The sequence below is a fragment of the Spinacia oleracea genome, chromosome 4, assembly GCF_020520425.1.
Source record: "Spinacia oleracea cultivar Varoflay chromosome 4, BTI_SOV_V1, whole genome shotgun sequence".
NCBI lineage: Eukaryota > Viridiplantae > Streptophyta > Magnoliopsida > Caryophyllales > Amaranthaceae > Spinacia > Spinacia oleracea.
Window position 1 is genome coordinate 2586082 of NC_079490.1, and position 14029 is coordinate 2600110.

At 34.4% G+C, this 14029-nt stretch overlaps 1 protein-coding gene across 1 annotated transcript; it reads left to right on the forward strand.

Annotated features, from left to right (window-relative positions):
• Positions 1-393: 393 nt before the first annotated feature.
• On the forward strand, positions 394-7318 carry LOC110783298 (pseudouridine-5'-phosphate glycosidase). The gene is made up of 13 exons (XM_021987617.2): positions 394-619; positions 764-863; positions 2412-2522; positions 2858-2940; positions 3860-3919; positions 4020-4080; positions 4620-4726; positions 4822-4899; positions 5457-5502; positions 5592-5712; positions 5829-5914; positions 6054-6197; positions 7108-7318. The coding sequence occupies exons 1-12, from the start codon at positions 536-538 to the stop codon at positions 6146-6148; spliced, it is 1032 nt and encodes a 343-aa protein (XP_021843309.2). The 5' UTR covers positions 394-535; the 3' UTR covers positions 6149-6197; positions 7108-7318.
• Positions 7319-14029: the final 6711 nt, after the last annotated feature.

Below are 14029 nucleotides of genomic sequence, written 5' to 3' on the forward strand. Positions count from 1 at the left end.
AATAATGTATAAATTAATCATTTAACCCTTTAAAATGTTTATCTATCAACTTTTTATTTTTATAATATAAAAGTTACAGAAAAATAGGTTAAAGTTACAAAAAACTGCACAAAAGTTATCTTGATGTACAATAAATTTATTGTACAACTTGTGCGCGCAAGATCTTTTGTTTTCAACCCGTCCTATTCCTCCTTCACCACGCACCACCACATTCACTGACATTTATGATTTATAACTAATTATACGTTTGGATAAGTTCTAATTAACTGATAATTGAATTACTTTTACACAAGATAAATTTAGAAAAAGTAAGTTATAATCCGATAAATAAAACGCACCTTTATTTTTATTTTAAAAGTCATTATCTACAACACGAATATGATATAGACACGTTTGACTGATGTAGACTCCTAACCATCACCGTGATCTTCAGCCTCCTTTTAAAACAAAAACTCCACCCAATTCTCCCCAAATTCCTCTCTCCTCGCCGTCGTCGCCGCCGCCTCCGCCGCAAATCACCACTCCAACCACCACAATGGATTCAGCAATTTCAAGACTCTCTAATATTGCAGGACACCTAAATCCTCAACCTTGTTTTTCAACCTCTCATCTTCCCAAGGTTTTGCCGCCAATTTTTCTCTCTCTAGATTGTTACTTATGACCGTGTTCAATCATGTATATTAATTGTTTATTCTTATTCATGAAACGAAAAAAATTTCAACTGCAATTCTCATTTTTTTTTAATAAAATGGTGTAAATGTAGGGTGGGAATAGGGGGATGATCAAAATAAGCACTGAAGTCTCTAATGCTCTATCTCGTGGAGCAGCAGTTGTTGCTTTGGAATCCACTATTATTTGTCATGGTAAGTCTTATAATCTGGGTTGACATTGTTGTTATATGTTATGAACTGATCCCTTGACGGCCAAATTTGTGAATTTGTTAGTTCAATTGAAATTATTGTTACTAGTTAGGGAGAGATTGAATTCGGTTTGAAACTATGGTTAACTGAGGCAATTTGGGAATACATAAAAGTAAGCATGTTCATGAATGTCTGTTATTTGTTTGCATTTTGAACATCTGATTAAACTTGTCAATTGATGAACTAGTGATGAACTACAAGCTTAAGTAATTCGGATTATCGATCGAGAACTATTGGTTTGGCCTGGTTAATTTGAAGTTTTTCTTATTGTATTTTGTGTAATTGGATGTGCAATTGGCATTTTGAGGGGCCTTGTTATATTTGGTTCATGTAGCCGACTCCATCCTATTGCGACTAATGTTTTGAAATTGTTGTTGTATGTTATGTACTGATCCCATAGACTGCCAAATTGTGAATTTGTTTACTTGTTACTTCAATTGAAAGTGGAATTTATCTTTACCAATAAAGAAGATATTGAATTCGTGTTGAAACTATGACTTGAATGCTCATGAATTTCTGTTATTTCTTTGCATTGAACCTCTGGATTAAACTTGTCAACTGATGAACTACAAGCTTAAGTAATTCGGATTATCGAACAATCGAACAAGAACAATGGGTTGAGCTAGTTAATTTGAAGTTTTTTCTTATTGTAATTTGTGTATGTTATGTACTGATCCCTTGACTGCCAAATTGTGAATTTGTTAGTTCAATTGAAATTATTGTTACTAGTTAGGGAGAGATTGAATTCGGTTTGAAACTATGTTTAACTGCTAAAGCAATTTGGGAATACATAGAAGTAAGAATGTTCATGAATTTCTATTATTTCTTTGCAATTTGAAGCTCTGGATTAAACTTGTCAACTGATGAACTACAAGCTTAAGTCATTCGGATTCTCGAAAAAGAACTCTTGGTTAGGCCTAGTTAACTTGAAGTTTTTCTTACTGTGTCTTGTGTAGTTTGGATGTGTAATCGGCATATTGAGGGCCCTTGTTGTTTTTGGTTCATGTAGCCGACCCCATCCTATCACGACCAACACTTTGGCATTGTTGTTGTATGTTATAACTGACCCCTTGCCTCTTAATTGTGAATTTATTTACTTGTTACTTCATTTAAAAGTGAAATTTATCGTTACCAGTTATAGGAAGATATTGAATTTGTGACTAAACTATGGCTTATTTAACTAAAACGCGATTTGGGTAATACATGAAGGAGTAAGAATGTTCATGAATTTCTGTTATTTGTTTGCATTTTGAGCATCTGTATTAAACTTGTCGATTGATGAACTACAAGCTTAAGTAATTCGGATTCTCGAAAAAGAACTATTGGCTGGGCCTGGTTAATTTGAAAATTTTCTTATTGTATTTTGTGTAAATTGGATGTGCAATTGGCATACTAGGGCCTAGGGTAGATTGTTTTGAAATGAAGTGAATGAATTCTTTTTGCTAATTATTGATATTATTGCTGATCATGCCTTGTTTGTGGTGATAATAGGAATGCCCTACCCTCAAAATTTTCAAACTGCGAAGGAGATAGAGGCAATTGTGAGAGACAGTGGAGCTATTCCTGCAACCATTGCTATTCTGGACGGAATTCCGCACATAGGTGCTTATTTTCTTAATTAATTAAGTTCTTGTTGTACTCTTGTCTACAATGAGTTTGTGTTTTGCGTAAGTCATTTGATAATTTTGTCGATGTCCTGCTTTATTTCTGTTCTTCTAGCTGAAAATCAATCTAAATATGTCACCATACACAACCTGACATCAATACTGTTATGGAAAAGTTCAACGCAATCATCTATTTGTGTTTTTTGATGCGTATAGATATTGTAATGTTTTTCAGTTGAAAAAGTTAACATGGTCATCACAGTTAAGCAAGCTGGGAATCGTTCAAGTTTAGTCTTCTGTCTCTAAGGTTTACATATCTTAATTTTCAATTAGGTCTTAAAATTGAAGAGTTGGAGAGGCTTGCCAGAACAGGAGCTCAAGTTCGAAAGACTGCTCGTCGTGACATTGCTTCTGTTGTAAGTGCACATTGTATCTTTAGCATTACCTACGTAACTTTCTTCAGTCCACCATGTGCTTGAACGACAGAATCCGATACTTTACGTATTTTATTGTGTCTGAGCACAATACCTCTCTCACTTTTGTTATGCTAGAATCAGTGTTTTTAATTTACTTGTTCATACTGGTGCATGGTGATATCTTATGTAGTCATACTTTCATACCCATGCTTTGTTTTCACTTTATTTACTTGTTGATACTGGTGCATCATGATATCTTATGTTGATACTCAGAAGAACATGCGTTAGTTCCAATATTGTAGCCTAGTACTGTCATACGTCATAGACAGTCATGTATTTTCTGGAATCTGGACGCAGAATACAATTTAGCCTCCTACAAAATGTCCCTTCGCTTTTTGTCTGGCCATATGGAAGTTGGATGATTCAATTTCAATATCTATTGTTTTTACTAAAGCAATACTGTAAACTCTCAGTTCCTTATTGTAGTTGTTTAGTTTTTTCTAGAACCAGCTGCCGGAAGATATTGTTCATGAAAGTTATTTATAAGGGGAGCGTTCGCAGTTGTATGAGTAAGGCTGTTTATGTTTGAGTCCCTAGGTTACTAGAGGCATTAGAGTAATGATATGTTATGGAAATTTTATCTCATAAATCCTACCATTCTTGACCGTTTATAAAGCATATGTGAGCTACTCATACAAGTTTGCTGTTGAACATATATTCCCAATTTTAAGGATTCTAGATATATCCACATTCTATTGTCTTTTTTTCTGCGCGTTGTGCTCATTTAGCCTCTTGTACTGCCTGCCAATCTCTTGTACTACATGTTTCTTCAACAAACAATTGCTTATTATACGTGCATGTGCAGCAGTTAGTTCTAGTGTCATTTAAAGTCGTTAAGCTATCTCTTATCTACTTATAGGTCGCTTCAGGAGGAGATGGTGCTACAACCGTTTCAGCAACAATGTTTTTTGCCTCAATGGTCAGCTTTCCCTTCCTCCCAACCGTGGATTGCAAAACATAATTCTCTGTGTCTTTTCCAATCTTCGGATATTGGCTAACAATCATCACTGCAATTGCAGGTTGGCATTTCAGTCTTTGTGACTGGAGGAATTGGGGGAGTACACAGGCACGGAGAGCAAAGTAATTTTTACCATTTTTAGTGCTGTGGCAACTATACAAAAACTTAGCATACTCGGTCTAGTAATAAATAACCAACTCCATTCTCCTTGTTATTTGCTTTATAAGAACATTTACATTTTGTTTCAGAATATATAATCAGGACTAGATCAATACGGCTAAATGAATTCCTGCACTTCATAGTTCATACACAGTGTGAAGTACTAGATTATTGCGCCTCAAACCACGAGTTTAATGAAAATAACCTTTCTGCTATCACGCACTGCACCCTCTTTAACGATGCATAATTTCCTTTCTAGTGCTTCTGAAGCATCACTAGGCGCATTTATTAGCTTGAAAATAAGAGATTGTTTTGACAATAGTGTAGTGCATATGCTTTTATAGTTTTATGTGAGACAGTCTAAGACATTCCTTGTAGGGCAGAGAAGTCCCCCATGTGCGGCAATGCCTAAAGTACATAATGATAATTTGTTGACTGGTAATTATGGAATAGTGCCTGTTTTATTGATGCGTTATTCTCGATTTTGATATTTCCTTTGTAGCCATGGATGTATCTTCTGATCTTACTGAGCTGGGGAGGACGCCGGTAGCAGTGGTTTGTGCTGGTGCTAAATCAATACTTGACATACCTAGAACCCTCGAGTATTTGGTAAGATAAACCCTTGAAGAAGATTCAGAATTGCACCACCTTCACCACTTATATCAGTCCTGAAGGGTCTATTTTTATCCCATGGTTTGATGCAGGAAACTCAAGGAGTGTGTGTTGCCGGATATAAGACCAACGAATTTCCTGCCTTTTTTACTGAAACGAGTGGCTGCAAGGTACTTCTGGCATTCCCATATTTTTTGGGAAGTTGCAAAATTGAAATCAAATGTTTTTAACGATGACTTGAAACAGACAAGTTGAAACCTTTTAAATGAATAGTTTCCACTACATTCCCAATTGTCTAAAGTTTAAAAAGAATCTAACAATGGTATGATTATATATGTTATATAGATAAATATATAATATATTAATATTATATATATTATATATGTTATATATATATATATTATATATGTTATATAAAATTACCAAACAGGACATAAGTACCTTTTAAGGAAAATAGGGGAATAATCGTAGCAGCTTATTTGGCTTCCCCCTGTTGCTTAGAAATCATTTTAGGCGATGAAAAATCTTTTGTTAGTGTTCCCATTCCAACAAACCTGAACTAAGGGAAAGTTATGGATGCTTGTGTATGTTTTTCTGGTTTCCATATATTTTTTACTTGCATACACCATGTAATACACTTTGAATTCAGGTCCCTGCAATATGTTGTGCCTGTACATAGTATAAACCTCTTGAAATAAATAGCTCAATATTTTGTGTTTGTTATTAGGTTTCGTGTCGCATAGACTCCCCAGAAGATGCTGCTCGGTTAATAGGTGCCCGGCAAATTACTTACCATCTCTTTGATTTCTAATTTGTATTGTCCTTGTTATTCATATTTCTGATCACACTCTTATGGTTTCAGAAGCAAACACAAAACTCAATCTCGGAACTGGGGTGCTAATTGCAGTTCCCATTCCCAAAGAATACTCTGCTTCTGGAAGCTTTGTTGAATCTGCAATACAGAAAGCCTTGACGGAAGCAAAGTTAGATTTCTTCTCAGAAAATTGCTCGACTATATGTCTATATTGATTTTGGTTGTTTATACTTTGTAGTATCTTCAGTTATGCCTTATGAGAAATTGTTTGGAATATATTTTCAGGGAGCAAAATATAAAGGGAAGTGCTGAAACTCCTTTCTTGCTTTCAAGAGTGAATGAATTAACTGGAGGAGCTTCATTGGCTTCTAGTATCCTTTGACCCCATTACTATATGATGAGATTACTAGTTTTTTTTTTTGCTCAAACAAGTATTTTTGAAGGTCAAAGTGTTTGTCTGTTTGACTTGGGTTTCACCTGAGTTGGTACATTTCCTTGACTTGCGTTTAGATATCGCTCTTGTGAAGAATAACGCTACCACTGGTTCTAAGATTGCTGTTTGTCTTGCCCAATTGAGAGGATATGATGATCAAGTCAAATCTTGATGGTTATCCATGCAGTAGGAGCTACGTATACAAGCTAATATATGATAGGGTATGCATCTATATTTCAAACTCCTATCATTCGGAAATACAGGATGACTTTTTTGTGATTTACTGATGCCTATATTCATGTTCTAGTTGCCATACAGTTTCTCATACATGTATATATTCCGCACTTAAGGTGATGTTTGGTTGACATGAAAAACAATAGGAAGTATCACTTCCTAGAAAGTGGAAGATTAGAGTATTGTTTGGTTGACAAAAACATGGGAAGCAACACTTCCTAGGAAGTTCTACTTCGTACAAAATGGAGGAAGTTGCTTACCTAGCTTCCCCCCTATGTAAGTGAAACTTCCCATGGTAATTTACTTCCTATGTTTAACCAAACAATATCATCCACTTTCTAGGAAATGCTTATACATAGGAAAAACTTCTTTCCTAGGAAGTTTTACTTCCCACGATCAACCAAACGATCCCTAGTTCATCACCTCTGAATCTCTGATCAGTATTTAGGAACTTGGATGCATGTTTCTTGCATTCTTTTTCCTTTTTGTTGGCCCTACAAAGTTTTTACTTGTATTGCTATCTTTAATTCGAAGAGATTCTCAGTATATAATCAATTCATAACCGAAGAAGAATCATGCAGGCCATTGGCTCATATTCCCAGAATGTTTTAACTACAGATGATATGAGAGACATATTTAGGATGTCTGGAAGAATTTTCACCTTTTCTTTTATAATACTTGTATCATTTTATGATTATATTTCTCAATACACCACTTAATTTTGTGTGATAAAGGGCCTTCCATGAAATCCTGTCATACTTGGGATAAAAACCCGATTATATGACTACTTAATTCCGGATTTAGTTAATACATTATTGTTGATAGAACTTATAAGTACTCGTTTATCTACCTGAAGAATCATTCAGCATTACTAATACAGTTCTTTCTTCTCTGCAGTTAGGTTATTTTTGTTTCATAAGACTCAAAATGGAAGTTGATGGTAAAATTATCTGGTTTTCGCAATAATCGTTGCAATATTCGATGAATCTTTCTGGGAAAACTTTACTGTATTTATCTGATAAATGTTATTCCTGAATTACAGTACAGTATGTTTTAGTGTACTTTAAAATTGAGTATAATAATAAGAACAGAAATTGCAGTTTTGAAACAGGTGAAGTGAACGTGGTATCAACAAAAACTCCACTACAAAGATGTTATACCAAACACACAATTTTGGTCATCCACATTAAGTTGGTTTTGTCTGCAAGTTTCTGTATGGAATGAGGCTGCAATTGCAGTCCCACTATAACTATATGTTTAATACTAACTCGGTTTTATGGTTGTTGCAAAAAAAAATTAAAAAAAAATGGGCCTTGTATTGTATGAGAGGTACGATGATGGGCCATTACGTCTTATATGGACGTTATTTTAATATTTAGTGTAAGCTCGACATGAGCATGACGGGTAGGACTGTCAAATCGGGTCATCAGTTGGTTACAGGTCGGTTATAACCGGATAATGTAGTTGTGTAGGGTGATTGTACTTATGAGGTTTGAATGTGTTATTTTTTTTCTTTTTTCGGGTCACTTTGGAAATAGATTGAAACGGGTCAGTTTTTGACAGGCCTAGACTGACGGTTAGACTTGCATAGTGGTACAGTTTTTCTTTCAACAATTAACCCAAAAATCTTAAAATTGGTAAGGAGGCCCATGGGCTGTGCAGGACCTTACTTATGGAGGAGAGGGATTAGCTTGGAATGACAGGATGTTTTCTTGGCCCGTTCAAAGCATAACTTGTTGGACACGAGTCACACAGGCCTGGAATGTGGGCCCACTCAGTCTGACACGTGTCCAACTCTAATTCTTAGCAACTATAACAATGGCGGTTAAGTGATACACTATCTCTATATTTCCAAACAAGTTACGATTAAATTTAAATGGTTGAATGTAAGTTTAAGTATCAATTAGTCTCGGTTTATAAAGCATAAACAATGAGATCTTAGTAGAGTGGTTAAAATTGAGAGTCTATGTACAATATTTCTTAGGTTCAAGTCCCCCCGTTTCTCATTTGTTATATGTAATTGTCCTTTGTTTTTTGGTGTTAGCACCTGGTTCACCTTTAGGGCTAATCCGGATTTGGGCAAGTTTTAGGTGGTTAGGTTTCATTCCCCTTCCAATTGTTGTTGCGGAGGATCGAACACGGATTCTCCCTACCAAGTTCAGCCCCAGGCCCCCAATCACCACTGATAATAATTAAAAAAAAAATGTATATTTGCTATATAGTGACTTTTTAATATATAAAAGTGAAAATGTTTTATTTTAGAGGAATAAAAGGGAAAATGTTAATGTTTACTTTATTTCCAAAAGCAATTTTACAAAATTTATGATCAAAATTAGTAGGATTTTACTACTAGAATCAAATTGTACAATAACTTTTATGATCAAGAAAAACTTTTCTAAAAAAAGCCAAAAGCATATTTTGTTTGTTCGGGTACAAAACCAAAAGTATAATTTGACTGGTCATCTTTTGACCATTTTTTTATTTTAAACTCATATTAAGTTCTAGAATTCCTATACATAATTGCTTTCAACACTTCATAATAATTTCTAACAATATTTTAATGAATATTTTATCATTTTGTGATGTCATATGCATAATGCATGAGTCGTATGACCAAAGGAAACGTGCTCCCAATAGAAAAGAGAGCCCTTAGTTAAGGTAGTTTGGTTAAGTGGTAGGACTCCGATCTTGTGATTAAGAGTTAATCTTGTGATTTACTGATTTAAGACTCAATTATTGAAGATGTTTTAGCAATTAGTCCTAAGCTAGATTATGTTGTTTGGTCTTATATCAAAAGGGGTTTGTAATTTTGTTGCTCGTCAGCTTGCTAGAGTAGTGTTGTTCAGTGTTGAGTATGTTTGGAAAAATCATTATCATAAACATGCATTCTCGCATAATTTTCCCTTTGGTTAATCACTAGTTAAAGTACTACTCCTTCTCCTCGGGAAGGACAAAAAATTAAAAAAAAATCTTGTGATAGAGAGCCTATAATTAAGTTCAAATCATAGCACAAGGTCTTTCGGAATGTGTATTCCCCTTATCCTGCCTCAGTCACCCTCCTAAAAGCTTAAGTTATTTAGCTGGATCGGATTGATCTATAAAGGGTTTTGGTCTAGTAAAACCCTTCCCCCTTGTACTGTTCGATTTTTCAAAGTTTCCAATCGAATTAAAAAAAAAATCCAATCAAATCCGAATTGCACGCCTATCCATGAGAAAATAGAATACTTAACCAATGTGGTTTGGTCTAGTAGTATGACTTTTAATTTAGTTATCTTGTGATTTAGGTCATAAGTTCGAATTATGACACTAGGGTCTTTTGGAATGTAGATTCCTCCCATCCCCCTTTTAAAAGCTCGGCCTATTTAGCTTGTATCAGATTGATCCCCAAAGGATTATGCTCAAGTAGTAATCCATTTAAGCCAATAAATGGTGTAGACGAGATTCGATCTCGGATACCAATACCTCTCACCAGAAGTTGTTTTTACTTAATCACTAGTATTGTTGTAAGACTTTATTGATATTATTATGTCGCTTGCTTTTAAGCTTTCTATACTCAACAAAGTCTCCCGAACAAATACACTCGCATCGTCGGCCCCACTTGTGAATGTTGTCCACACTCAAGTGCTCGATCGGCGCTCCGTCGATCACACTCTTGTTGTCAATAAACAAGAGCTCTCCTTCCATAAACCTTTGCTCGCTCGTGCTTCACGAGCCCTTTGAATTCGTTCCACACAAGGCTTGCGCCCTTACCGTCCAACAGGTAAGAGCGTGCCACACGATCCGCTACCCATAACATTCAGACCGTAACAGTTTAAATGATATAAACGAAATTCGATCTCAGATTCTGATATTACCCTTGGCATTAAGTAACTTTGGGATTACTCTCCTTTTATTTTTCCTTGTTGGTTTGAAATTCCTAGTAGCTGGAGGATTAGATTGGCTGTCATTTCTCATGATGACTGACCCCAAAAGAAAGAGGTTTGATTTAATTTGATACTTCCTACTTAGCTGGATCTCTTCTGTAAAAATTGGACTTTCATGGAACTAAGGGTTACCCACCCTTACCCACATGGTTTTCGTGGGTATGGCCTTGGCCCCTCATTTCACTGCAAATATAATGTGTCTTATGCTCATCCACAATTCAACCAAATTTTTAGGGTACAAAGAAAACATATGACATGAATGGCCAACTACCATTGAGTTTTTAAAAGATCTAACACATACATGTGTACTTGTTTACGCGGTACGAACTTTGAACTAGTAGTAGACTAGAGGTGATCAAAATTCGGGCCGGGCTGAGCTTTAAAACAAAAACTGATGTCCAAATCCATAAATTTGATACGGACTTTTCGGGTCGGGATGGGTTTTTTCTGGGGGTTTCAGGTTGGGTTCGGGCTTTGGTCTAAACATGCGTATTTGAGGTTGCTCAACCTCGTACTTTTACGAGTCGAGCCAGCGGGTCGGATAATAGATGATCAGGTTTATAGTTGACGTGTATTGGAACCGGGGCGGGAATTTTCTATATACAATTGGTTGTACAGGTATAAGTAAATTAAATGAATAGAAATAGTTTTGGGATTATTGGTTATACGATGTAGATGAAACAAGGTACTTGTAGTTGAAGACGACCATGAAAAAAGAATGGTACAACACATGCACGGAAAAACACTGTTAAACACTAGTTGAGTCTTAACACAATGTGCACTTAGCCACTTGTTAATGTGGTATGAACTTAGAACTAGGTATAAGACGTGTAGTGGAGCATTACAACAGTTTTCTATGTACAACTAGTTGAGTTTTTGAAAGAACATGTGTACTTGTTTAAGCGATACGAAATTATAACTTGTAGTAGATGTGTGGTGGAAATTAAAGATAATTTTCTATGTACAACCGGTTGTACGGTACTGGTGTGAGTAAATTAAATGAAAAAAGTCTCAGTTTTAACTCGTTTAATGTAGCAAATGAGTCTTTTGAATAGGGCTAACACGTTTGTCAGCTCTGTATGGTGTCTTACGGTGTTAAACACGTTTGTGAAAATCATTGTTTTAGAGATATATCCTCATATGTGCTCGTACACAAGTTGTCTCTTGATTAATTAAAGCACTACTCTTTCTCTTAATTTCGAATCAAAGCATGAGAGTGTTTCGAAATGGGATTCCCAAATTTGTTCTAATGTTTTTCAAGATGGTAAGACTTTTACCTTTCCAACTATCAACTGAATGAGAGGGGTTACACATGACAATATACGCTAAGTGTTTTTTCTAATAATATTATTATAGGGATATGGTAAGTCTTAACCAAGATTACAAGTTACATAGTGGTAGTGTTAGTTGGTGGAATGGTTTAAGTAGTGGAACTAAACATAACCACTCCAAAAGTTTAGTACAAAACCACCCAATAAGATATGACAAAAGAGAAAAATCCATGTGTTGTACTAATAGAATCTTGTAAGCAAACCTAATTAGTGATTAAATGTCATTATAATTAGCTACTAATGCTACTAATACCAACAAAAGCACTTCTACTAATTATGTTGCTAAACTAGTCGGTGGCCTAATCAGACAAAAGTAATCCCCCTAATTAATCTAAAAAGTCTATGCAAAACAATTGGACTTTTATGCTTCAAAAATCAAAGTTCAAAGTCGTAGTAAATGCTTTTGTCTCATTTGTACAAAACTTTTAGTACGGTACATGATAATTCAATGCATCATCTACAACTTCAACTTCATCTCTTGATGTATTGAAAGAGTTTTGAAAATCATAATGGGTCCGAACGATGCACTGGATCATTAATTGTATTACCGTTTATTTACAAATTTAATGAAAAAATGACATGTGATAAGATATACGAGTAGTTCAAATCTATGTTGTTGAAATTTAGAGGTCATAAGTTTGAATACATGGCAATACGACGTGTGATAGACTGGATCATTTAGTTATATTTTCATGTATTTCGTTTTGAATTATAAAGAATGACGTGTGATGTACGATATGCCGAGTAGTTCAAAATCTCTGTTGTTGAAACTAGAGATCAGAAGTTTGAATCTCATATGAATATTATGAAATGAGATTGATTGAATGATTCACGTGAAACATGAACTTGCTTAGAAACTTTTTTTTAACAGATTAATATAGAAACTAGTTATTGTTTCAAATAGTATAATTTTATATTATAAAAATAACTACTCCCTATGTCCTTTAATACTCGCACCGTTTTGACTTTTTGCACTATTCACATAATTCACTTTGACCCTATTTTGTTTCTAGTATATAAAAACAAATGTTAGTATATAATATATTGTTGACTTCATTTTAATATATATTTTCAAATATTAATATTCTTATAAATTTTTATAGTATGTAGTTAAAGATATTGGTGGATAAAGTTGTGCATTGGTAAACGTATTCAATCAAAGCGGTGCGATTATTAAGGGACAAATGGAGTATTTTACTAGACCTCGAGATTACTTTATGAGTAGGTCTTTTATGAGTCTTTCGTATACATAAGACCTTAGACCGCTAATGTTAATTATCATATATCGATATAATATAATTGATAATAACACATTGTAACTATATAATTAGTCAAAGTATGATTACTAGTTTTTTTTAATTATTTCAAACGGGTAATAGTTACTCGTACAATTTATCAAATAACAACAAATTGCACACAATTTTTTTTTTCTCCTAAAAATAAAATAAAAATCATGGTAGGTTATTTTGATATTTTCCATATCACACGTATTGAGTAACTCGGTCAAATTTCTTCACTATTTTGATTATTATTATTTTTTGTTCCCTTTCCTTTATTAAGTTTCATGTTTTCATTGAGGACAAATTGAAAAAGACAAAAAAGTTGAATTGTACAAAAATTAGCTAAAGTTCCTTTTCAGTGACCTCCAGCTGCTTGGTTGTTCATTTAACCAAACCTTAGTATTAAATTGGTTGCTTGTAATATCAAGTTTGTGAAGTTTAATGGAAATTCCTTTCTTAAATTACTTTAATCTTGATCTATACATTGAAGTATGGCTCTAAGTATATACTATATACTCGTACTTGTACGGATAAGTGCGGCGTTCTTTTCGCCGGATGAAACATGACCTTAACCTAAACTGATTAAATCTAATTGACCTGATAAGATTGGACAAATCTGATTGAATTTTTTTGGACCTGATCAAACTTGATTAGTTGTAAAAGAGTAAGCTTGAGAGAGTCAACTTAATGACCTGATTGAAGCTTATTAACCCGATAAGACTAAAATGCAACTTATTTGAAGTTATTAGACCTGAAACTTGTTCTTTTTTTAAAGGCCAAGATAACCACCCTAAATCACATTCCGTACTCCACAAGTCGATCAAACCTTAATGTGTTTGAACTGCTTGACCTGATCAAATCTAGTTTGAATTTCTTTGGACCTGATCAGACCTTATTGCAAAAGAGTTAACTTTAAGCTTATTAACCTGATAGGGACCCAATTACAACTTATCTGGACTTATTAAACACGGAGCTTGTTCATTTAAAGGTGAAGATAACACAACATAGATCATATTTCGGACTCCACCAGTCAAACTTTAATATATTTGAACTAATTGACCTGATAAGGTCTGATTAAACATGATTGAAACTTTTTGGACTTGATTGCAAAAGAGTAGATTTAAGAGAGCCAAGTTATATAACCTGATTGAAGCTTGTTAACCTAATATGACCTAATTGTATCGTACCTTATCTGAACTTATTAGCCTCATAACTTGTTTTTTTAAGGTGCAGATAACACACCTTAAATCATATTCCGTACTCCACAAGTCAAGTGAATCAACGA

Excerpts from the sequence above, each read along its gene's own strand:
- LOC110783298 (XM_021987617.2), top strand. The coding sequence starts at position 536 with ATGGATTCAGCAATTTCAAGACTCTCTAATATTGCAGGACACCTAAAT. Across the intron at positions 864-2,411 it reads ATCCACTATTATTTGTCATG|GAATGCCCTACCCTCAAAAT; the intron begins GTAAGTCTTATA and ends TGGTGATAATAG. Across the intron at positions 4,727-4,821 it reads CTAGAACCCTCGAGTATTTG|GAAACTCAAGGAGTGTGTGT; the intron begins GTAAGATAAACC and ends GGTTTGATGCAG.